The sequence below is a fragment of the Oryx dammah genome, unplaced genomic scaffold (genome assembly GCF_014754425.2).
Source record: "Oryx dammah isolate SB20612 unplaced genomic scaffold, SCBI_Odam_1.1 HiC_scaffold_12, whole genome shotgun sequence".
In the NCBI taxonomy this organism is placed as follows: domain Eukaryota; kingdom Metazoa; phylum Chordata; class Mammalia; order Artiodactyla; family Bovidae; genus Oryx; species Oryx dammah.
In genome coordinates this window covers 52,378,676-52,405,421 of record NW_024070196.1, presented here as the reverse complement: position 1 = coordinate 52,405,421, position 26,746 = coordinate 52,378,676, and the positions used below count along the sequence as shown (strand labels likewise).

General features: G+C 42.0%; 1 protein-coding gene across 4 annotated transcripts in view; it reads right to left on the bottom strand.

The window, feature by feature from the left end:
- The window catches only part of CLIP1 (CAP-Gly domain containing linker protein 1), a 114,138-nt gene that overhangs the window by 80,631 nt on the left and 6,761 nt on the right, over nt 1-26,746 (bottom strand). For all 4 annotated transcript variants that reach the window (XM_040250611.1, XM_040250614.1, XM_040250612.1 and 1 more), the window contains one exon: nt 1,157-1,351. In XM_040250611.1, coding sequence (XP_040106545.1) covers nt 1,157-1,241 — 85 coding nt within the window. In that variant the 5' untranslated portion in view covers nt 1,242-1,351. Of the gene's footprint in view, nt 1-1,156; nt 1,352-26,746 lie in introns of those variants that run through there.

Here is a 26,746-nt window from a genome sequence, read left to right as displayed (position 1 = left end):
TGGAATACAGCAGTGGGGGAAAAAAAAAAAAAACCACAAAGATTCCTTTCCTCAAGAAAGCCCAATGAATGTCTTTATGAAAGAACTTGAAGAAACAATGTTGGACTTAATAGATTATGGTGGGCACCTGTCTAAAATGGCTGAAAACCTAAGATTTTAGATTTAATAGTACATAAATCACATAAAAAGATGACGAAAGCAAGCATCAGATGTCCTCTCCTCCTGCCTCTCTGATCATTATGGGATGTAAGTGGAAACGGTAGAGGATGAGAAGAACAACAGATGAGGAACAGGTTGCTAATGATAATCAAAGGCACAGGTTCATCTATAAACTGACACAGGCTTCCCTCATGAGCCAGACTTGAGCCACTGTAGTACCTGCTCCCTGATGACAATGGCCAACTTCGGGTCAATGACTGTCATATCTTTTAAGTCTGACTAGTCTTTGCTTTCTCTACATATCCCTAAACCCCGAGGAGAAAGGTCCTGATGGGCTCAGGAAGATACATGGGGAGGAAAACTGAAGAAACACTTTAACACGGTCAGGATCAAATACTGAAGTTAACTTGACAATTATTTCAGCACCGGTGTACCAGGGGTCCCTAACCTCTGGGCCACAAACGAGTGCCCCCTGTCAGATCAGCAGCAGCATTAAATTAGGAATAAAGTGCACAATAAATGCACTTGAATCATCCCCAAACCCACCCCCTCCGCAAGTGTGTGGAAAGACTTCTGTGAAATCAGTCCCTGGTGCCAGAAAGGTTGGGACCGCTGCCTTACACTGAAGACATGAAATTAAGATAGACTCTTCATTGAATAAGACTTCTAGACAGAAAATTTGGGACTTCCCTAGTGGTCCAGTGGTTAAGACTTCCCTGCTCCCAGTGCAGGGGGCCAGGGTTCAGTTCCTGGTCAGGGAACTAGATCCCACATGCCACAACTAAGACCCAGTACAATTAAACAAATAAACATTTTTTTAAAAAGACTTCTAGATATAAAATTCTATGTCTTTTAATTGAAACTTTTTCAAGTATTTTTAAGAATATGAAGTTCTATAAGACTGTCTTCTTACATTTTTCAAATCAAGACTTTCAAATAGAAGTCTTCATACAGGATTAAAATTTCCTTGCTGTTAAAGAGAAACATAAAGCATTACCAGCAGCAGGTGTCTTCAAGGCTGTGCTTCCAGGCTTCAGAATCTTGGTGGGGGCCTTAAGCCCACTTGGTTTTAGCATACTCATCTTCTTCTGTGTGTCAGAGCTGTTTCTCCTTTGCCTGTTGCCACTATCTTTCCCCAGTCATTGATACAACTGTGGGTGATTCTATAGTGAAGTCAGTCTCTGGGTTAAATCTGCAAAGAGATAAACAGAAAAAGAGTTTAGAATCGAGAGAAAAGAAAATAGAAACAATTATGGAAAGCAGCTTTCACAACCTAAAGTCTCCCTTATGTCTCCACAATGAACATAAGAACCTAGAAAACTCCAGATATCAAAAAGATTGAAGATGCTGGAACCTCCTGGTGGTCCAGTGGCTGCGACTCCACGCTCTCAATGCAGGGGTTGGCGTGAGTTCAATCCTTGGTCAGGGAACTAGATTCCACATGTTGAAACTAGGAGTTCACAATCTACAACTAAAGATCCCTAAGCAAACAAAAATAAATATTTTTTAAAAGTCTTTTAGAAAAATGAAGATGCTGTTGAAATAGGTTTAAAAGTAATTTATTATCCTAAAGACAGGAAGCTAAGGCTGGCAATATGCTCACTTTTCTTTATAGTGTCTAACAATATCATTTCAGTACACTGCTCCAAAACCACATAACCCATAAAGAGGTTCAGAAAAATGTCCACCAGACTGAACAGAGTTAGCTTTCAGTTTTCACTTCATTTATTTCTATGTTGCTTAAGATTTATGAGCACAAGCCTATATTAACTATATATATAGATTAATCCACAGAAATATATAATAACAATATAAAACCATATATATGTTAAATGAGAGAGAGGGTTCAATGGCAAACTCTGTAAGAAGAAAGCTGTACCTAGAAAGTACTAAAGGAAAATTATCTTTATTCTGTTTACAGAAACACAATCATCTGTTTAGTCAAGACCAAGTATGAATCTACAACTTCTGGGCTCGCGCAAAACTATAATTTGCTCTTTAAGAGAGAAGGAAGACCTTTGGATTTTGGAATAGGGAAAAATATTTCTAGACATAATACCTAAGAAAACAGAATTCAGAGAGAAAAATGCTATTTACTGACACTCTCTCAAATGTCTGCATTCTGTGCTTTTTTATTTTTTTTCCTGCTAGTCGAGTTTGGGTGACGAGGCACAGACCTCAATCTCTCTTTTACAAGCAATGCGGAGCGTCAGTAAGCAACTCGGCCAGGGCTGACAGAGGTGCTGCTGTGGCCCCTTGGTCCCTGTGGTGGGTTGAATGGCAGCCTCCCCAAAAGACATATCCATCTGGGAATTCCCTGGTGATCCAGTGGGACAAGCCTATATTAACTATAGGCTAATATTAACTATATTAGCCTGTATTAATGGTGGGATGCCATGCTCTCACTGCCGAGGGCCTGGGTTTGATCCCTGGTTGGGGAACTAAGATCCCACAAGCCATGAGGCAAAAAAAAAAAAAAAAAAAAAGACAAGGAAAATCTGTTGATCAAAAGAGATATCCATCTGGACTCTGTGAACAGACCTTGAGGTGAGCGCCTCCTGGATGACCTGCATGCCCTAACCTGAGGATCAGTGTCCTATTAGAAGAGAAGAGCCCAGGGGAGACAGCCAGGTGACGATGGAGGCAGGGATCACAGCCATGTGTCTACAAGCCAAGGGTGGCCAGCAGCCACCGAAAGCTAAGAGAAAAGCCTGAGATGGATTCCCTGAGATGGAGTCTCCCTCAGAGCTCCAGAAGGAACCTACCCTGGCGACACCATGGTTTCAGACATTTGGCCTCCAGAGCTGTGACGGAACAGATTTAAGCCACCAGGTTGGCGGTCGCTTGCTATGGCAGACCCAGGAAACTAATACAGCCATGTACGTTTTTCTATTCAAAGCTAATCAGACTGAAAGGAAATCAAACCAAGACAGCAGCTTCCTCAGGCTCACTCTGCAGATTTCCCATGGTTCTCAAGAGGGTTCAAAATGTCACAAAAGTGGCTTTTTTTTTTTTTTTAAGTCAAAGGTGAATTGTGTGGTTTGGGAGAAGACTGTGATTAACAGATACAGAACTGCTGTGAATCTGAAGACAGTGGTTGCCTATTCTGACTATTAATACAAAATTCCTGGGTTCCTTACTATCACCACCATCACCATCGCTGCCAGGACCGTGGCAGTGGGCTGGGAGTCTCTGCACCAGGTCGGGTGGTTCTGACTCAGATTTGAAACCATGTGCTTTACTGCTAGATCCTCACCACCCACAGTCTGTCAGATGCAAGCAGAGGTAACTGCTCCTGCTACTGCCTTAGACAGATGGAAGGGTTTGGCTGAGTCTCCTCTAGACCAGGGGTCCCCAACCCACCAGGACACAGACTGGTTCCGCTGAGGAACCAGGCTGCTCAGGAGGTGAGCAGCGGCTGAGCAAGTGAAGCTTCATCTGTATTAACAGCCGCTCCCCATTGCTCATATTACCACCTGAGCTTAGGAAAACAAGCTCAGGGGCTCCCACTGATTCTGCATTATGGTGAGCTGTCTAATTATTCAATTATATATCACAATGTCATAATAATAAAGTGCACAAAAAATGTAATGCACTCGAATCATCCTGAAACTATCTCCCACCCCAACCTGGTCCCTGGAAAAATTCTTCCATGAAACTGGTCCCTGGTGCCAAAAAGGTTGTTTGCACGTGCAAAAATGTTTGAGGAGGATGGGGATAAGCTAAGTGCAGAGAATACCAAGGGCTCTGTGTCTTGCCAACGCTTCACCCTGGTCCAACATCATAAAGTGATGACGATCAGGTAGGGAAGGACAGAACAGATGGAGGAGGCACAAACGTCCTGGAAAAGCTATTATAGTGTTAAGAAGAGAGGATGAAGTACTCCTTAAAATATTTCACTCAGGCGCAACAGTGAATTCTTGAGCTCACATCAAGCACTCCTCCCTAAAGAGAAATTCTGAAAACCGCCACAGTAAGTGACTAGGTCAGCCTTAGCCAGTTGCAAACCTTGCAGCTCAACACTCTAAGCTCACAAAACGCTGCCCTCTAAAAGCCTTGGCCCAAGAAACAGAGGTGTGTTGTTATCAGGAACCTAAGAATGGTCATAAACTCGGGGTCTTTAAGTCTTCTGTTGTCTGATCTTTGTGCCTCTGGCTCTCAGTCCATCTGAGCCACTTGAATCCCAAAGCAGGGGAACTGTGACCAAGATTTAAGGAAGGAGAAAAATCTATGTCTCAATAAGAGAATTAGGAGGAACATCACCAATGCTGGCTTTTAAATCTTCCAATTTAAGTTTCTTTCTCATGCATTATTAATGAATGCCATGTCAGGCTTGCTTTTGGGGAAAAAAAAATCAATTCACTGAGAAAGAAAAGATCAAAGTTCTTGGTCATGGTACCCACAAAATGTAATGACCCAGAAACAATTGCTCTGCACAATGTTTCAAGGTCAGTCAATGTCATACTGAAATGAATCAATTCCAAAACACATGCAAAAAGAAAAGAGATGTACTTGCCTCACTAATACATTGAGAATATTTGAAATTCTGATGCTTATATTTGGATCTAAGGGCCCCCTCCACCCTCCCAACAGGTGAAGACCACAACACCAGAATATTATCATTTAGAAATAAATGTTATCCTTATTATCGCAGTTGAGCCTTATAATACTATGATGTGTGTGTATGTGTGTTCAGTCACGTTCCACTCTTTTGAGACCCCATGGACGGCAGGCCCACGAGGCTCCTCTGTACGTGGGACTTTCCAGGCCTGAGTACTGGAGCAGGTTGCCATCTTCTACTCCAGGAGATCTTCCCGAACCAGTGAGGAAACCCTTGTCTCCTGTATTGCCTGCTTTGGCAGGAGGATCCCTTATTGCTGAGGCACCTGGGAAGGCCAATTATTTTCTTTTTTTTTTTTTTAATTTATTTATTTTGGCTGCACTGGGTCTTAGGTGCAGCTCAAGGGATCTTTGTTGCAGCACGTGGGATCTAGTTCCCCAACCGGGAACTATGGTTGCTCAGACTTGGTATCCTGCAGCTATTTCCTTAAAAATGAATCATGTGAGCCTGTCACTTCAAGGAAAACAACTATTTGTTGACAAATAAAATTCAAGTTATTCACACATCCTCTGTGAGCCTGAGAGTGTCTCAGTACTACAGGTGTTTCTCATGACAGTGACAATACTAACAAATATAATTATATTTGCATAAATGAAATGTGCCAATATTTGAAAGATCTCATAACTCAATGAGTCAATTTTTTTCCAACCAACAATGTATACTGTTACAAAATCACATTCATTCAAAGCACAAATTAGACCAGTGGAGTTTTATGTAATGATAGAAGTTCACTCATACAGTTTGAGATTTCACCTTTAAGAAACTACAACCTATCAAGTTTTTGGAGAAGTATTAAAAGAAAAAAATCCATATGTATCTGAAAATGCTCTGCCTTTCCTATAAATCTGGGTAAGGCCAATTTTCTTCATGGACTTCAACCAAAACAAGGTATCATTACAGTTCAAATGCAGGAGGTATCTTTTACTAAGCTTGTCTTCTGTTAAAGCCAGTCATTTAGAGACTGGCAAGAATGTGAAACGATGCCATCTTGTCATTCATTCTTTTTTTACTTTAGAAAATAGTTATTCTTCATTAAAGACATATAACATGTTAGTGGGCTTATTATTATTATTTCTAATGAATTAATAAATATTTTTAAATATTTTCAGTTTTAATTTCTAATATGATAAATATCAAAGGATAAAACCAATATAAATGAAAACTCTTTGGAGACCTCAATTATTTTTAAGGATGTACAGGGGTCCTGAGGAAAAAACATTTGAGAACTGCTACTGTAAGCATTTTTGCTTTACATTTTGAGCCATAGAGGGCTTCCCAGTTCCTGAGGGCTTCCAGAAGCATGTGCTTCTCCTTCAGAACATTTTTAGATCTGGAAGTCAAGTTAGCAAGTACAGGGTTTACTACTGTATTACCTGCATTGTTACAGCACTGTGTTAGGAGCTGAGTGATGGAAGAAGCCTGAACCCTACAATCTATACAAGACCAGATGTAGGTTTGGAAAGCAACGTGAACACAATGATGCATTGACATTGGGGTATCTGTATACATAAGTCGGACATTTCTCTAAGGCAGATATCAGATGGAACGGAGCTAGCAGCTAGCAGCAGCAGCATCTCCTGGGAACTTGCTAGAAATGCAAATTATTTGGGATCTTCCCCAAACCTACTGAAACGCAATCTAGGGGTGGGGCCGGCTATCTGCATTCCAAGCCCTTCAGACAGTTCTGAGGCTAACGTTTGAGAAACACTGCGGAACAACTGATAAGATCAGAGGTTCATTTTCTCAATTACACATACATGAATCACCCACGTGACCGATTTGGCAACTACCCCTACAGAAGTCTTGGTGTCACTCTATGCTTTTGTTTCAGCTTTTTCACTCAGTCTTGAAAGCCCTTTCCAAGCCTGGTCGTTTGGTGGTTCAGTTGCTAGGTGGTGTCCAACTCTTTGCAACAACCCCTTGGACTGTAGCCCACTAGGCTCCTCTGTCCATGGGATTTCCCAGGCAAGAACACTGGAGAGGGCTGCCACTTCTTTCTCCATTTCCAACCCTACTTATTTTCATCTGCTGAAACCCTACTCAAGGGCCAGTTAGGGATGCAGCTGCCCCACAAAACCTTTCACCAATGAAAATGTGTTCATCCTTCAGTTTCCCATAGAACCAAGTCTGTATCTCTTTGCTATCACCTGGCACGCCGAGCTGGGTCTATAAGGCCGTAGATTCTGTATGTGTATGAGTATGTGTTCAGTCGTTCAGTCATCAGACTCTGAGACCCCATGGACTACAGCCCGCCAGACTCTGTCCATGGAATTTTCTAGGCAAGAATACTGGAGCAGGTTGCCATTTCCTACTCCAGGGGATCTTTCCAACCAGGCAACGAACTTGTATCCCCAGCGTTTCCTTCATTGGCAGGCGGATTCTTTACCACTGAGCCACCTATGAAGCACCCTAGAGATTCTACCAGATTAAACACGCCCTGGGGGGGATGAAACTGTGTTTTAATCATCTTTATATCCCTAGTTGTACTTTATAAACAAAGCTGACTATATAAAAATGAGAAAAATAGTCTCAATTGTTTAAATGAGTTAACAAACCAGTTGGGACATACCCAATATTTTAGAAAGTTATTTTTGGTGCTTGCTACAGGTGACAGAACAACATATAGCACAGGCCTAAGCTCAAGAATTTATGATGCACTTGGAGAGAAAAGACCCACAAATATATAATAATTAAAAATAAAATGCCACTCATGAGAAATACCAAACTATGGAATGTGATGGTCCTGAAAGTGTCTTAGAAGATGGCAAAGGTGGAGTGGACTGAGGCAGAAAGAAAAGATTTCAGGGGCAAGGCAGAATTTGAGGGGGTGGCAGTCAGCAACAGTGTTGGACAGGTGTTGGCAGTCAGGATTTTTTTTTTTTAAGGCACAGAGAAAAAATTTCAGAAAAGAAACGAGGGAGGAGGAAAGGTATGGAGCATGTGAATAAGATGCTCAGTATGGCAAACATTAGAAGATTCTTGTAAGAAATCAATTTAGAGAGTTAAATAGGAAAGAGACTTGAAAGAGTTTTAGAGGGAATTCCTTGGTGATCCAGTGCGTAGGACTCAGAGATTTCACTGCTGTGGCCTGGGTTCGGTCCCTGGTTGGGGAACTAAGATCCCACAAGCCACGCAGTACGGCGGGGCAGGGCAGGGGGATTCTCTTTTTTTAACCTACTGGTCCAAATTTTAAAGATCTTTGGGAAAGACTAGAGATCTCTTCAAGAAAATTAGAGATACCAAGGGAACATTTCATGCAAAGATGGGCTCGATAAAAGACAGAAATGGTATGGATCTAACAGAAGCAGAAAATATTAAGAAGAGGAGGCAAGAATACACAGAAGAACTGTACAAAAAAGAGCTTCACGACCCAGATAATCATGAAGGTGTGATCACTCACCTAGAGCCAGACATCCTGGAATGTGAAGTCAAGTGGGCCTTAGAAAGCATCACTATGAACAAAGCTAGTGGAGGTGATGGAATTCCAGTTGAGCTATTTCAAATCCTGAAAGATGATGCTGTGAAAGTGCTGCACTCAATATGCCAGCAAATTTGGAAAACTCAGCAGTGGCCACAGGACTGGAAAAGGTCAGTTTTCATTCCAATCCCAAAGAAAGGCAACGCCAAAGAATGCTCAAACTACCACACAATTGCACTCATCTTACACGCTAGTAAAGTAATGTTCAAAATTCTCCAAGCCAGGCTTCAGCAATACGGGAACCATGAACTTCCAGATGTTCAAGCTGGTTTTAGAAAAGGCAAAGGAACCAGAGATCAAATTGCCAACATCCTCTGGATCATGGAAAAAGCAAGAGAGTTCCAGAAAAACATCTATTTCTGCTTTATTGACTATGCCAAAGCCTTTGACTGTGTGGATCACAATAAACTGTGGAAAATTCTGAAAGAGATGGGAATACCAGACCACCTGACCTGCCTCTTGAGAAACCTATATGGAGGTCAGGAAGCAACAGTTAGAACTGGACATGGACCAACAGACTGGTTCCCAATAGGAAAAGGAGTACGTCAAGGCTGTATATTGTCACCCTGCTTATTTAACTTATATGCAGAGTGCATCATGAGAAATGCTGGGCTGGATAAAGCACAAGCTGGAATCAAGATTGCAGAGAGAAATATCAATAACCTCAGATATGCAGATGACACCACCCTTATGGAAGAAAGTGAAGAGGAACTAAAGAGCTTCTTGATGAAAGTGAAAGAGGAGAGTGAAAAAGCTGGCTTAAAGCTCAACATTCAGAAAACGAAGATCATAGCATCTGGTCCCATCACTTCATGGGAAATAGATGGGGAAATAGTGGAAATAGTGTCAGACTTCATTTTGGGGGGCTCCAAAATCACTGCAGATGGTGACTACAGCCATGAAATTAAAAGATGCTTACTCTTTGGAAGGAAAGTTATGACCAACCTAGATAGTATATTGAAAAGCAGAGATATTACTTTGCCAACAAAGGTCCGTCTAGTCAAGGCTCTGGTTTTTCCAGTGGTCATATATGGATGAGAGTTGGACTGTGAAGAAAGCTGAGCACCGAAGAATTGATGCTTTGGAACTGTGGTGTTGGAGAAGACTCTTGAGAGTCCCTTGGACTGCAAGGAGATCCAACTAGTCCATCCTAAAGGAGATCAGTCCTGGGTGTTCATTGGAAGGATTGATGCTGAAGCTGAAACTCCAATATTTTGGCCACCTCGTGCGAAGAATTGACTCATTGGAAAAGACCCTAATGCTGGGAGGATTGAGGGCAGGAGGAGAAGGGGACGACAGAGGATGAGATGGCTGGATGGCATCACCGACTAGATGGACATGAGTTTGAGTGAACTCCGGGAGTTGGTGATGGACAGGTAGGCCTGGCGTGCTGTGATTCATAGGGTCGCAAAGAGTCAGACATGACTGAGCAACTGAACTGAACTGAACTGACTGAACTGGTCCAAAATGAAAAGACGTCTACAGTTTCCCTTCAGGCTTTATATTTATTTCATTTGTTCCTCTCATTATCTTAACCTAACCACCATTACCAAGCAAAGATTTTAACTGACAGTTGGCAACCTCTTTTCTGAGGACATGTCAAATTTTCATTCATTCCAGCCATGGGTGCTGGTAACTGATCGGGGCTGGCTGCTGAGACAGGTCCTAACCAGCAGGGAAGAACCATGAGCATCAAAAGACAATGATTAAACTACAAACACAAAGAAAGCTTCTCATCTAAAACCCTTTGGATGATAATACCTTAGCCAGGATAAACTTGGGAGAGGCTATAAAGATTAGATACCACTGAATACAAATGACAAATTCCAGACTTTACTACTCTTCACACTGCAGGAGGGGAGGGGGATCAGATATTTCACAAGCTACTGTGGCTTGGTAACTTTTGGTTTCTCACCATAAGCTGCTCACCCTAGTTTATAAGTCTAGCAGGAAGCTAAATATTCTAGGTTTGCACACTCCAATACAGTAGCCACTAGCCACCTGCACTGTTTAAATTCTTTTAAAATGAAATCAAGTTAAAACTTCAGTTCCTCAGTCACGCCAGCCACATGTCAAGTACTCAACAGCCCAGAGCCATATAAGTTCTGTCGTATGCATTGCTGTAGAACCGTCTCCATCCAGGGACCATCTATGTGCCAGGTATTGTCCTTCAAAGTAACCACCTGAGGAAACAGTCAATGTATTTGAGTAATACTGCTTTGGTCAAAAATATTTTTAACTCTTAATTTAGAAATAACTTCAGAGACAGTTTTTAAGTTACACCTTAGTAGTGACCCAAAGCAATAGTGACCAACCATCTCAATGGCTCAATACTCTTCACTGGATTTGGCTCTTAAAAATACTACTAGCCGTCTCCGAAACTTGAATCCGAAAACCTCAAAAATACAATGATGGGCAATTACTGAACATAGCAAACATGTATCCAAGGCACCTGGGCCAATTCCAGGAGTTCCAAAAAGGGTTTATGAATGGCTTATCACTATAATTAGTGAACAATGCCTCCCTAGATGAAACAACTGAAGTTCTGGTGTATTTTTTTCATTTATTTTTAAGTCTGTCACATTATTTGATTATCTCACTTTCCAAACTATAATATTGCAACACATACCACACACCAACCCCCAGAACCTTTTATTTATACCACTGACTGATGCGATAGTTCTTTTTTCAAACCAAAAACCATTTGTAAAATGTTTGTCTCTAGAACTTAGCAGCTCACTTCTGAACAGTTAACATTAGCTACTATTTTGCTCGTATGCTTCTCAAATGCCAGAGAAGAGAGATCTACTTCCGAGAACCAACGACGCGGTGGGGACAAGGGCTCCAGGACACAGGCGGCTCAGCTACACAGTCCCTTGCGCCTCCCTCCTCACTGAAAGGTTGACATTTCCACCTAAAAACAGGAATCACTGTTGTCAAACATCAACACCAGAAGAACAGTTTTGTTTTGTTTCTGTGTAACCTACAAGTTTATTTTAAGAAGACAAAAAAGCCACGCCCGAAATACGCATAAATTTTGAACTAGGTTAATAACCTGTGTTTGTGATTAACTCCAAGATCTGATCTAGAAAACAAACACAAAAGGACAAGATATTTATTTCAGGGAAGCAAATAACCTTACAAGACCTAGCCTCTTTGGTATTTCTAAAAAAGAAGTGTAGTATTGTATTTCTTGAGGATGTCAGCTTTACCTAAAGGTGGGATTTCAGAAAGAAGAGTTATTCTTCCACCCAACAAAAGAGAAATGTCTTCTACCCTCTATGAACTCAAGGATTGCTATCCATTTGTCTAGTGTGTTAGATACTGGAAAATATCAGCAACTGGGGAAGTTTCATGAGATGAAAACAATACCAGGACATAGAAAGCATCTCAAATACCAGCTATTACTATTTCTAAGAATCCAAGCACCCCACTTTCCTCTCAAATAGAACCTCTCTCACTGCATATTACTGCACAGGAAATTACATACAAATCAGTCTCCCATTCTAAACAAGCAAGTTTTCAGAGGTTAAAGATACAGTTCAAGACAAAGAAAGAATTGCTGTAGTTCTTCCTTTTAGTAAGCAATTTAATAAGCAATCACCTATCACCCACCTTGTAAAGGTAAGAATATTGAAAACATCCAGATAAAAAAATTTTTTTTACTATAGTAAGGACGGTGGGTTAGTTATCAGGACCTTGAAAGGGAAATGAAAAAAAAGACCCAGTAATGAAGCCCAAATTTAAAGGTGACTCTACTGCCATCTAATAGTTTATACAAGACACAGAGAGCTGGTACTGCTCCAACTGCCCCAGGAAACTGCCACAGTGCCATTTCAAGATGCCTCTGGGGGCTTCCCTAGTGGTTCAGTGGTAGAGAATCCACCTGTCAAGGCAGGGGACATGGGTTCGATCCCTGGCTTGGGAAGATTCCACATGTAGTGGGACAGCTGGGTCCATGCACCACAACTGCCGAGTCCACACGCCCCAGCCTCCAAAGCCCACGTCCCTAAGGTCCACGCTCTGCAACGAGAAGCCCGCACACCAAAACGAGAGTAGCCCCTGCTCTCTGCAACTGGAGAAGGCCTGCACACAGCAACGAAGACCCAGCACAGCCATAAGTAAATAAAAATAAATATTTTTTTTAAAAGACCCTCTGGGATCACCCCCCTGCACCCATTTGCAAACACACACTACCATTCAGACTCCACCCCAGTTAACACTTCCATGAAAGAGGTCTTGCAAAGCAAACAAAAATTCAAAAGTTAAAGATTCAGTTCTCCCGGCGTTAGAATACATGCTGAAAGCACACAAATGTTTTCAACACTGAACACTGACCTAAAGCAGTTAAACAAGAGCTCCATATTGTACCCATAGATAAAACTGACTTTAAACTGGTGATTTCAGAGGTCTACAACCTACACATACAGGACGACTCATTTCTAAAAAGTTGTCTTCGGACTTCCCTAGTGGTCCAATGGTTGAGACTCTGTGTTCCCAATGCAGATGGCCAGGGTTCGATCCCTGATTAGGGAACTAGATCCCACGTGCCACAACTAAGGTTCAGCAGTCAAATAATTAAAAAATAAAAAGTTGTGTTAAAGACATCCCAGTCCAAGAGACTCATCCGGCACATTTGGAAGGGAACACACCAAGTGAAGCTAAAAAAGGGCTCCTAGTCTCAAAAAATAAGTGTTTTGAAGACTCTAGGTCATATGTTTTTAGGAAAATAGGGCCATGTGACTGTGACAAAGGGGAAAAAATAGAGAACGCAGAGAACAATGCTTTAAAAAGAGGTCTAATCCAGAAACTGAAATGTTGAGTCTCTCGGATACTGACATGCTTTGCAGGGAGAAAAATGACAACAGCAACAGAATTTTGGCCACGTGATCTTTCAATTCAAACTCATGGAACCAAACTTAGAGAAAAGGTCCAATATCTACTTAAATAAAAAATAGCTGGAGGAGGGGCTTCTTTGGAGGTCCAGTGGTTAAGACTCTGAGCTCCCACTGTAGGGGGCACAGGTTCGATTCCAACCAAAAAAAAAAGACAATTTAAAAAAAATAGGAGGGGTTAATTTATCAAGTGCTTAACCCCCAACACACAGGAACACAGGTTCCTGAAGTTTTTGTCTGTCTAAAGAAAGACAATTCTTTAGAAAATTCTATTATGTATTAACCCTCAGAGACTAGATTTCTGGGTATCTGTGTGGACCAACACCTTTTCTTCCAACTCAAACTAAAACATGTTCAAAGAGCAAAGCAATACATTCAAAACCAAATGATGACAACTTCTCAGTTGTGATATATCAGAATTCAGGCCTCCAGGTCATAAATAATTTATACCACGAACAAACAAGTCTAATAATTTCAAACTATTACTTGGCTGGTGCTATAGATATATTTCCACAGAACAAAAAATTGTTATGTTCACAATCCCAAAGAAAGGCAATGCCAAAGAATGCTCAAATGGGACTTAAAAAAAAAAAAAATTGTTATGTTCATTTGCAGGGAATGGGAAAACAGATAGCAAATTTCATAGCAAACAGAGCCACTGGTGAACCACATACCCATCCACACAGTTAAAATATTTCTGCTCTTCTATTGCGTTTTGTTTTCAAATGTCCTGCCAGAAGTGCTTTTAAAACAGTGATCTTCTTACCATTATACATTCTTTTTCAATAAAATAGAGGGCCCAATGTCAACGTGTTTACCTTCTAATCCACTGAAGTTGCAGAAAAGTCAGCACAAATCCAGCAAAAAGAGACAAACAAATACCTCAGGGTGTCTGTAGAATCGGGCCAGACCTCAGCTCATATCCTGGCAGGAGCTGGGCAAATATTTTGAGCAATCCTGGCTGTGAGGTCATGATGCTGACATCACAAACAGGAACTCTGACGCTGGTCAGCCTCTAGGATGCCACCTCACCACATTATAAGAAAACCAGGAGGTTCTGTAGCCCTGAATTTGGAGCTGATAATTCAAAAAGTGTACCTTCTCCCAAGAAATTATCGTCCTGTGTAAAATCAAGCAGCTTGTTCTCCACTACAGACCAGCACAGGCAATGCAGGTGAGCAGAGAACAGCACATCCCCCTAAGTTAAGGATTTAGCTCACTACCAGGCACATATTTTTATATACTTCAAGTTTGCAAGTTGTTATTTCGGTTCAGTTTCAAACACTTTCTCTTATTATTCTTTCCTGGGAAATTAAGCTATGTTTAAGAATTCTGAAAACCGAGGAGGAAGTAAATTATGAACTTAAAATGTCATCTTAGTCTCGCCACTCCACTACATCACTAACTTCACCAAGTCCAATATTTACTTACTGAGAAGACGGAGGGTTCTGATGTGTAAGCTAGAGGTTGATTTCACCAGGACTTCTGGTGGTGCAGTGAATAAGAATCCACTTGTCAGTGCAGGGGGCATGGGTTTGATCCCTGGTCCAGGAAGATTCCATATGTCGAGGAGCAACTAAGCCGACATGCCACAGCAACCGAGCCAGTGCACCAGGGCCTGTGCTCCGCAACAAGAGAAGCCGCCACAGTAAGAAGCCCGGGCACCGCAAAGAAGGGCGGCTCATGCTTGCCGCAACGAGAGACAGCTTGTGAGCAGCAATGAAGACCCAGCTCAGCCAAAAATTTCTCAATAAACAAAATTATTTTTAAAGATAATTTCCCCAGGGGATTTTCCTGACCCAGGAGTCAAACCCGGGTCTCCCACATTGCAGGCAGATTCTTTACCATCTGAGCCCCAGGGAAGCCCTTAATATAAATGAGATTAAAAAAAAAAAAAAAAGAAAGAAAGAAAATGCCAGAAATACAAAGCCTCACCACAGTTCTGCACAGTGTCCCTTTGCTAAGAAAAGCCAAAATTGCCAGATTGTTGTCATTGTTGTGGTTCCCCACCACCCTAGGAGTTCTGGAATTTGCAACCCAGAACAAAGAAAGAACTAGTGACATTTTATTGTTATTTCTAAGTGGTTAAACATTCTTAAATTGAAGGGAAATGTAACAAAGGATCAATAATCATTATCTCCAGGTGATGGGATTACTGGTAGTTTTAATACCTTCTTTGTATTTTCTTGGGTTTCTCAAATTTTATTTACTGAACAAATATAATTATTTATACCTCCTTTGGATTTTCTTGGATTTCTCAAATTTTATTTAATGAACAGATATAATTACTTAAGCAGGAAAAAAATTTTTTTTTTGTTTTTTTTTGGCCAAGACACACAGCAGGTGGGATCTTCGTTCCTCAAACAGAGATTGAACCCACACCCTCTGCACTGGAAGTGTGGAGTCTTAACCACTGGACCATCAGGAAGTCCCAGGAAAGATTTTTAATGACTTTTTTTGAGTCACAGTAAAATGGGATGCTTCCTAAGACCCTCCTTGGAAGAAAAGTTATAACCACCCTAGACAGCATATTAAAAAGCACACACTACTTTGCCAACAAAGGTCCATCTAGTCAAAGCTGTGGTTTTTCCAGTAGCCATGTATGGATGTGACAGCTGGACTATAAAGAAAGCTGAACACCGAAGAACTGATGCTTTTGAACTATGATGTTGGAGAAGACTCTTGAGAGTCCCTTGGACTGCAAGGAGATCCAACCAGTCCATCCTAAAGGAGATCAGTCCTGGGTATTCATTGGTAGGTCTGATGCTGAAGCTGAAACTCCAGTACTTTGGCCACCTGATTCCAAGAGCTGACTCATTGGGAAAGACCCTGATGCTGGGAAAGATTGAGGGCAGGAGGAGAAGGAGATGACAGAGGATGAAATGGTTGGATGGCATCACCGCCTTGATAGACACGAGTTTGAATAAACTCCAGGAGTTGGTGATAGACAGGGAAGCCTGGCGTGCTACAGTCCAAGGGGTTGCAAAGAGTCAGACACGACTGAGCAACTGAACTGAACTGAAAAAGGGTTGCAGCCAGGGAGTAAGGAAGCAGACTCTAGTGTGCTGTGTGCACAGGAAAAAGAAACCAGCACAAGAGGCCAGTGTAAGCAATAAGAACTGGGTACCCAGGCAGACAGGCTAGGTGTTTACCAAGCCTACTTCTTTCTCTTCCTGGAGTCACAGACCACATTTCCCAGCTCCCTCTGCAGCTCAGTGTGACCGTGTGACTGAGGCCCAGCCAATGGAAGGCGAGCAGGGCCTACAATGTGTGTACTTTCAGGCCTTCCCCATAAAATCTTCCCACTCTTGGCCCTTCCAGTGGCTTGAGGGAGATGAGCAGAGTGACTTCAAAAGCATCGATGGAGGACACCGAAGAAACCTGAATCCCTGCATCACTTTTCTTCATTCCCCCGCCATGAAATACCTACCCCCAACTCTTCTATAACTGAAAATAAACTTCCATCCATTTAAGTCATTAAAATTAGTGGAGTATGTTACAGCAGCTAGCTTTTATTACCAAGGGACAAAGAGATCAAAACTCTGCTGAGACCTTGGAAAACACCTCAGCTAAGTAAACTCAAAATAAATTTAAGGATAAGCTCCTGAGACAGAAATGCTTCACACTATAAAAAGCATGATTATATGAAAGACAAGTAAAAGTACTGTGTTTTTTTAAAAGCAAAAAGACATTTTACTGGCAAGAGCAGAAATATGTTTAAAGAACATAAGTGTGACTGTATGTAAGATAAGACTGATGGTGAGTTGATAAATGTTCAAGAGTTAGGTGGTGATGGGACTACTTGTCTACATATGTGAATGAAACTGTCCACAATAAAAAGTTTTTATTATAGAAGATATTTTAGTAAAATCCAAACTCCACCTTCTTCCTCACCCCTCATAACCTAAAGAAAAAAGCTTAAGCACTTTACAGAAGCGAGAAGTTCCTCAAAACAAGCAGTCCCCCACAAGTGTGGTGTAAATTATAAGCCCAAGTGAAAAGGAATAATCATCTTCATAATTCTTATCTGATTTCCTAAGGTCTTGTTTCCTCTTTTGCTGTTGCTTTGTGGGTTTTGTTTTTGTTTAGTGTTATTATCTTTTCAATGTGAAAAAAAAAATGTGGCTCTAAAAAAAGAAAAGTATGAGAAGAGGGTTAGATTGGGAAATGAGACAGCTGGATTCTGTCCCAGCTGGATGACCTTCAGCTAGCACTTAACCCCTTCCTGGAACTCGGCATCCTAAGGATAACTCATTAAATAAGATCAGTTTCTAAGTCTGTCCTTTTGTAGTTCTACTGTTTTGGATTCAAATACAAACTCCCTAAGTGAAAGGGCAAGGATTCAAAACTGAAAGGAAAGCAACCATGACTTCAACTTTGCCAGAGGTTCAGCGTGCCCTCATGTCGGGGAGGAAAGACCCACACCTGATAAGATCAGCCTCCAAAAAGCACTGCCTCTCCTCTCACTCTGCAGCATCCTCCGAGGCAAATCAGATCTGCACTTCCCTTCAGCCCCTTCACAGCCCATCAGCAAAACAAAAATACTATATTTATGAAATCTGGAAATTCTACTGGGAGGCCAAGGAAGAGTTGAAGAATTTGCAATGAATTTAACCTGCCAGGAGAGGGAGTTTAACGCTGAGCCTCCAAAAACAAGGCGCCCACAACAGCAGAGTGGGCACCTGGGCACTCGGATTTCTGCTCAGTCCTGCTGGGTGCTGGGGAAGATACGGAGCATCAGGCAGGTTAAATGTCTTAGCTGCAGGCGGCTGCACACTGAGATTTCTGAGTGCCGTCTAATTCTAAAATGTTAAAAAGTCTATACACTTAGAAGGGAAGGGGAAAAGAAGTTCTGAGAATAAGGCAAAGTCTAGTCGAGAGAAAAGATGTTTCTGAAGCTGATTTCCAAGTCAAGCTAGAGACAGAAACTCACAGGGCTGTGTTCTAATATCCTGTTCTGAAGACTGGGAGCTTCATTCACAGCCTCATCCCGTCCCCTGAAGTCACGGTTATGTAAGTGTCTGCTGCCGGCTGTGTCACTTGCTGTCCCCCACCCCCACCATGGGAGACGCTGTGTAACCTGAGCTCCCCTGCTTCACCCACTGAAAACACTTACACAACACTCTGGTCACTTTCCAAACTGACTCGTATTTATACCAAGGAAAGGCAAGTTACTCAATTGTTTCCATCTTTCAGTTTCATTCACACTGATATATCTGTACATACATTAAAACACAATTAGAGCTGAAGTTCATTTATACATTTTCTTCAATTCCTGAGTAAAACAAGGAAAGTCAAGTGTTTTCAGCTTCACAGAAGGATATCAAAACCCAATCAGTAAGCTGATGGGCTTGCCTGGGCCAAGTGAAACAGTTCTCATCTCCCAGCTGAAATGGGGTGAAAGTCCTCATATGGCAAATGCAGAGTCATGCCTGTTTATGCGCCCAAGGCCCATATTCCACTGCTCCGCACAGCACATCCCCTCATGCCAGGGCTTCCGGGGGACACCGGAAATGACTCTAGAAGAATAAAAAAAGCAGACGCATCATCTCCTCTCGAGGTCTCTTCTGCCCGTGAGCCCTGCCCTCTCTCCTCCTCCTCTGGACTGCCCGAGCCACCATGCAGTCTCCTATAACTGAATGATGAATCAGTTTGGTTTGTACACTTTGCGATGACTAAGTTTCTCCTGGTCAGGGATGAAATTGGTCTCTGCATCCAAAGAGCCTAAAAAAGTACTTGATACACAGTAAGAGTTTTTAAAAGTCCTGAACTGACTCAATGAAACAAGAACCCCTAAAATGATGCAATACTGGGATTTTTCAACCTGAAGCAACCTGTATCTCACCTTCTAAGCATTTGATGAAGACAACAACATTAGAGGGTTTCCCAACCCTGGGATCTCCTTCAAAAAGTAGACCAGTGAGGCTTTGGGCAAATGATTCAATTACCACCTCCAGTGAATGCTGTATAAGAGCTAGAAGTCTCAAATTAGATTTCCTTTGTGGACACAGAGATACTCGCTCTTTGCAACAGAAATTAAATGTGAGGTAAATGTGTAATTTTGAACTTTCTAATCATTGTATTTAAAAATTGTAAATACCAGGTGAAATTAATAATCTATTTTTGTTAACCAAATATATGCAAAATATGACTTCAAATGTAATCAATATAAAACTGCTAATCAGTTATTTTACATTCTTTCTATATTAGGCCAAAATCCAATTGTGTGATTTTTTTAAATTTTATTATTGGAGGACAGTTGCTTTACACTGTGAATGAGCTATATGTACACACATATCCCCTCCCTCTCAAGCCTCCCTCCCCCTCCCATCCCACGCTTCTAGGTCATCACAGAGCGCCAAACTGAGCCCCCTGTGCTACACAGCAGCTTCCCATTACCTGCCTACTTTACACATGGTAGTGTGTATACATGTCAATGCCACTTTTCCAATCTGTCCCACCCTCGCCTTCCCCCCCGCCGTGTCCACAAGTTCATTCTTATGTCTATGTCTCTATTCCTGCCCTGCAAACAGGTTCATCTGTACCATTTTTCTAGATTCCATATGTATGTGATAATATACAGTATTTTTTTTTCTTTCTGACTTATTATGAAGACGCTAGGTCCATCTACATCTCTACAAATGACAGGGTTTTTTTTTTTTCCTTTTCACAGCTGAGTAATATTCCACAGTCCAATTATGTATTTTATACTCAGATCTCAACTTGCACTTGCCAACAGCCATACGTGGCTTATGGCTACTGTACTGGGCAGTGTGGCTCTAGAACCACGTGTAAGGCAGACTCTAAGGATGCTCTCGCCTTGACATAGATAATGAACCTGCCAATCAGATATCCGAGTGTCCCTGGGTATGCAACATTCATCTTTCCTACCACATTACAGGCTTCCCTGGTAGATCACACAGTAAAGACCCTGCCTGCAATATAGGAGACCTGGCTTCGATCCCTGGGTCCAGAAGATCCCCTGGAGAAGGGACTGGCAACCCATTCCAGTATTTTTGCCTGGAGAATCCCATGGATATAGGAGCCTGGCTACCGTCCACGCAGTCGCAAAGAGTTAGACGCCACTGAGCAACTAACACAACACAGCAACAACAATCACATTACAACTCACGTGTGAAAGGAGAAATGGATAAGCTCTTGAATGGAAAGCTGTGAATAATTTAGTTGTTCTTAAGATAAAGATGAAAAAAAGTAACATTTCCAGTAAGAGGACCTTTGAAATATCTATTTGACAGCGATACACTGACAGCGATACACGATGCGTGAAGAAGCCCTGCTTATAGCGCAAGGTACTGCCCAGTAAAACTGACAGCTCAACACCGTTTGAAAACACACCCACGCAAAACTCAAAGCAAAGAACAGAGACTGAGTTGCAGATGAAAATTTAATAAGTGTGTCTCAGGATACAAGAAGGGAACCTGAGAGGGAGCGCCTGGCAGATTTAAGGGCGACGGAGCAGGAGGCAGCGTTTCAAGTACAAAGAGGCGAGTGGACGCATCTTTCTTCTGAGGCGGCTCCACGCTCAGCTGCTTCTGGCATTCTGACTGCAGGAAGCCAACACAGATTCGGGGAAGTGTGGAGAGAGAACGTGCGGAAAGACAGGACCAGGGCCTGGAGGGGAAAACTAATGGCAGAGAAAGAGGGATGAAGGATGAGACCTCACTGTCACTTATTCATTTCCTACTCACCTGTTGTTTCTTCCCCCGTGAACTTTAGTAAGTTGGCTTTGATTTAGAGATAGTCTAGTGGTTAAAATGTAAGACTCAGGAAAAAGCACTGTCTCAATTATCAACACTGGGGAAACGTGTCGGTCTACTGAATGAAGACACAGAACACGTCTTGTGGGATGAAGAGAGGCGCATCTCCTCTGCAACAGAGTATCTGGCAAGTGTTCAATGTGCTGGAACAGTGATGAGTGACATGGAGCCACCTGTGGTCATCCTAAGGTTCAGGCCTCCTGGAAGCTTGCCCTTGAACATAGAGAAAATGTGTGTGATGTCACCAGACACAGTTTAGGGCACAGGCCACCAAAGAGCCAGTGCTTCACATCACTGCAATACCAAGTGAGATAACTAGAATAAAGAGTGAGCAGGGAACTGGAGGCATCTGGGTTTAGCAGCAGCTAAGTGGTTGGCTTAGAGGGTAAAGCAAGAGGTAAGTCTGCTAAGGCTGGGTGATGACAGAGGCGGAGATCCAGATGGCCCCTCTGTTTTTTATTCCACCACCTCCAGCAGAGCATTCCAACCCTAGGGACTAGTGGGGAAGATCAGCCAGGGGAAAAGTCACACAACCCTCCCCAAAATAAACATACACAAGAAGTGAAAGATTGCCACTTTCCCTTGTAGAATGAGAGAAAACGAGAGACTCCATCTTCCAGACAGCTGACTGTCCTGCCGTACAATATGCCTAAAGGTGGGGGCGGGGGAGGGGGTGCAGGGAGGCAGCGTCTGGTATTTGCTCAGGAGGCCAGAGCATCTGGAAACACCCTAGAGAATTCCATGAAGGGACTTCCACGGTGGTCCAGTGGTTAAGACTCTGTGCTCCCAACACAGGGGGCCCAGGTTTGATTTCTGGTCAAGGAACTAGATCCCACATGCCGCAACTAAGAGTTTGCAGGCTACAGCTAAAGATCCCACCTGCCACAATAAAGATCAAAGATCCCAAATGCTGTAACTAAGACCTAGCATGGCCAGATAAATAGTAAACAAAATAAATGTTAAAAGAAAGAGAATACCATGAAATATTGAGACACAGGACAGAGTCTGAAACATCTTAAGACATCCATAGCAGCAGGAGACTCAGACTTAAACTAAGAAGCCCTATACAAGGTAAAAATTGAAATTGAGAAAACTACTATTCAGTATTTAATTTCTCATATAAGTTAGAAAAAGCAGCGTCTCAGTCTAGCCTGAAGATTACAAGCATTCTTCAAAGATCACCTGGCTAAAGACACAGAACCTTCTAAGGACTGAAAGTTGCCTGATGCCTTTCTCACAGTTCATCCAAGTTCCTTTGGTACTGCTTTTGATAAGTTTATGGTTAATCCACAAGCTGAAGATGGAGCTGGTAATAATTTATATTCATGGAGTGCTAAATTTATACTTTTCAGAAATCACTATAAAGCATGACACAAAATAATGCAAGTTAAAGGGAGAGAAAAGGAGACATGGGAGACAGGACTGAAGTTAAAATGTAAAAAATACCAACTTAACTGTAACGCCGCTTTTCAGTGCTCCCACATCTACCAACTTAACCAGCCTGTTTTTATAGGGTTGACTTATACTAACTCCTAGGAGAGGTGCATCTGAGTAAGTGCACTAGCAGCTATTCCTCAAAAACATGGTCCTCACAGGACTTCCCTGGCAACCCACGCTCCCACTGCAGGGGGCATGGGTTCGATCCCTGGTCAGAGGACTAAGATCACACATGGGGCAGGGAGGGGGTTTGTCAAAAAAAAACCAAACAAAGCATGATCCTCACTGTCTTCACTTGCTGACTTGAGATCACTGTGCCTTTCACATGGTAGATTATTTAACAAATATTTATCCAGTATTAAAGACGTGTCTTTTTTTTTTTAATTCCATTGTCAAAAGAATTACTCATAAACACCAGTATTTCCTCAAAGATTTCCAACCCCTGAGTAATCCTTGCTACCCAGAGTGATGATAGCTACAGGACCACCCAGATGTCAAAGAACTCTTGATGGGTTACTGTGGGGTGGAAATCCTTGAGGAAATACTGGTGTTCATGAAGATTCCAGGAGGCATAATTCTGGGTCTTCTTTAGCCTTTTGCCACCTTATTGTACTGGACGACCACAAAGATTCATTTTCACCGAAACTCATCTAGGTAAGTATTTATATATATATTTCATACACAATATATAACTTTTTAAACAGGCCAGACTCCAACAGCCTTAAAATTAATACAAAGATTAAAAAAACACACCACATCTCTAGCCAAGGATAAAGTACAGAAGATGAAAATAGTGTAGTCACTGTTTGCCTGAAAGGATCAATGTGAAAAACCCATTTAGACACTCAGGGCAGACACAAGCAGGGAAGGATCAGAAAATTAATTGGCCTCTTAATTCAAATGGTGCTACAACGAAGTTGTACTTTCAATTTCTAACTGGTAGAGCCCTTATCGAGCAATTTAAAAAGTCAGTCTACCAATCTTAAGTGTTGGTCTGAGAATATCACACAATAGGATGCTGAAGATAAACAGAAAGTTTTACATCTTTCCATCAAAGTCAGAAGTAGAATGTTAAATGATTCAACACTCAGTTAAGGATGCTTGCCAAATAAAGTCAGAAAAGGATGTCAATAGAAAGACATAAACCCCTTGAAAAATTATTCTGTGTTCGAAAATTACACGTTTTTAAATTCTGAAGCATATATGACATAGTACCAAATACAAGTTGTACCCAGAGTTTCAAAGTCTACAGCTGTTTTTGAAAGGAGGGGGAGGATGCCAAAACCCAAGCAAAGCAAAGAGAGCTGGAGCATTCGATGACTTTTCTAAGACGGAACGCTGAGCCATGACGCGTCGGCCTGCAATTATGAGTGTGTCTGCACAGTTCAGTTTGAACGAGGATTTATTTTCTCTTCCTGTTACTTAGATAAGCAGAAAATAAGCAGTCTCCCAGAGTTCCTCCATCTGCAAAGGACTTTTTTTTTTTCAAAGAGCTGAATAATTTGAGCTATTCTGCTCATTTATACAAGTTTTCACAAAATTCCTACTATTCTGTAACTCTAATACCAACAGCTTAGAGACAGATCTTAAATAAGGAATTGAAATGACTAGGCCTGGTTAGTATCTCCCAGAAGAACTTCCTTAATAGGTCGGCAGCAGTCAATTATACTAATGTGTAAAAAGGAGCAAGGGTGCTTAATATAGCATCATAAAATTTTAGAATTAGAAGAGACCTGCAATCTAGTTCAACTTCCTCATTTTACCACGGAGGAAACTAATTCTAAAAAGTGAAACCACTTGTCAAGGTCACAGTTACTTAACGGTCCAGGACTTAAAACCCAGTCTTCAGTTTAAAGACTCCTGACCTTCATCTAAGTAAAAGTTTTCTGGTCTGTTATAAACAGCAATGAGATGAGTAAGTCAATCTCAAGGCAGGTTAAAACTCATTTCCTTTTCCAGCCTTCACAAAGGAATCAAAATTGGCATACTTTTCACTTGCCCTTCAACAATCACACATGGCCCATTCCAAATGCAAAAGCTCACCAACTGTTTCTTCTGAACAGGAAAAGGGCACACAGACAACAGAAGAATCAATGACTTCCTCACTGTTTTGTTTTTTTTTCCTCTTTATAAAAACCTTCTTGCTTTTACTTTGCATATGAGCAATTTTATAAGTTGCAGGCTGGGAATTCCCAAGCGGTTCAGTGGTTACGACTCAATGCTTTCACTGATGGGGGTCCGGCTTCAAGCCCTGGCCAGGGAACTAAGATCCCGCAAGCCAAAGGAAAAAAGAAAATAGTTATAGGTCTTTAGAGGGAATGGAAAAAATAAACAAATTTCAGTTTGCACAATCCTGAAGAATACTCAGCTATTTCAAATTTATTCAGATGTCCCTAAGACAGTTTTCCTGTACAACCACCCCTGAGGTTGTCAATGGAAACTAGGAATTGGTTTCATTTGGATCTTAATAACCCAACTTCATTGTTGGTTATTTTTTACCTTTATAGGTAATCTTTCACACAGACACACGGCAAGTTCTATCAGATCTTACAAAGAAACTCCTTTGAGTTAAACAGTGGGAAATCAAACTGACAAACATACAAAAGGGCCTGAGGTTTGGCAAGGCACAAGTTCTGACATGAGAAGCACGAGTTCCTACCCCATGCGAAATACTTAGCTCCTCATAAATTAAAATTCATCAGTGCAAGCTGTTGTCTAAAAATGTGCCCTTAGACAGTGGCAAGGGACTCTGTCTCAAAGTAATTTTCTATACATGGCAAGAAATAAGGTTTTCATTTCCCAGACTAGTAGAAGTGGGTTTTCCCCCATTCAACTTACATGAGAGAAGAAAACTGAGGTGCTAAACCCCGACTTCCTTTAGGAATGGGCATGCGGGAAGACAGAAGGGATCAAACGGGAGAGAAGAGTTAGGATACTGTTTTACAGATATTAATTCATTTAATCGTCATGACGACTATTTGAAATTCCTTTTATCCCCAGTTCAGAGTTGAGAAAACTAAGTTCTAGAGGTTATCAGTCTGAACCAGATCTTCCAGAAAGCATTAACATAAAGTGAATAAAGTAGCAAAGTAATAACAGAGCTGGGACTGGCTGCTGGAGAAGACTCTTGAGAGTCCCTAGGACTGCAAGGAGATCAAACCAGTCAATCCTAAGGGAAATCAACCCTGAATATTCATTGGAAGGACTGACGCTGAAGCTGAAACTCCAATACTTTGGCCACCTGATGTGAAGAATTGACTCATTGGAAAAGACTCTGATGCTGGGAAAGACTGAAGGCAGGAAAAGGGGATGGCAAAGGATGAGATGGTTGGATGGCATCACAACCCCATGGACATGAGTCTGAGCAAGCTCTAGGAGTTGGTAATGGACAGGGAAGCCTGGAGTGCTGCAGTCCATGGAGTCACAAACAGTCAGATACAACTGAGTGACTGAACAACAACAAATACCCAGAAGTTTTCCTATTTACCACCTACAACCAGGTAGTTTTGAGCAATCATCATAAGAAAGATTTGCAAAAAAAAAAACTTAAATGATTACAAAAATGCTGCTGTGTTGTGCTCAGTTGTGTCTGCCTCATTTCTACCCCATGGACCTACAGACCAATAAAAGGGGCTCCTGCTCAGAGCAGGGAAGCCTCTCCTTGATGCAAACCCTAACGTCTTAGTTTTATTTCCTATTACCTGCCCTCAAAGTACAGAGCAGTAGACTGTCTATCTGCTCTGATCTCAGCAGGCTACCCTTTATGCCTTTGCTCAATCCTATCCAGCCTAGAATGTCTTCTCTAACCCGTCCCTGCCTAGAGACCCTTCACCTCCATCAACGCCAAACACAAGAGCTACTTCCCACTTTGTTGTTACCATTCAGTCGCTCAGTCATGTCCAGCTCTTTGCAACCCCATGGACTGCAGCACTCCATGCTTCCCTGTCCTTCACCATCTCCCAGAGTTTGCTCACACTCATGTCCATTGAGTCAAAGAAGCCATCCGACCATCTCAACCTGTTGCCCCCTTCTCCTCCTGCCCTCAGTATTTCCCAGCATCAGGGTCTTTTCCAACGAGTCAGTTCTTCACACCAGGTGGTCAAACTATTGGAGCTTCAGCATCAGTCCTTCCAGGGAATATTCAGGGTTGATTTCCTTAAGGATTGACTGGTTGGAAGCTTCCTTAATCCTCTCTCACACACACAGAGAAAAATCCCATGGACAGAGGAGCCTGGCAGGCTACAGTCCATGGAGTCACAAAAGAGCTGGACATGATTTAGGGACCAAACAACAACAAGCCATGTGAAACGGACTGTCTTGCACGCCCCGGCACGCCTCCGCTTTAGTCTCTAACTGGCCCACTGTTAGCTGCCTCCCC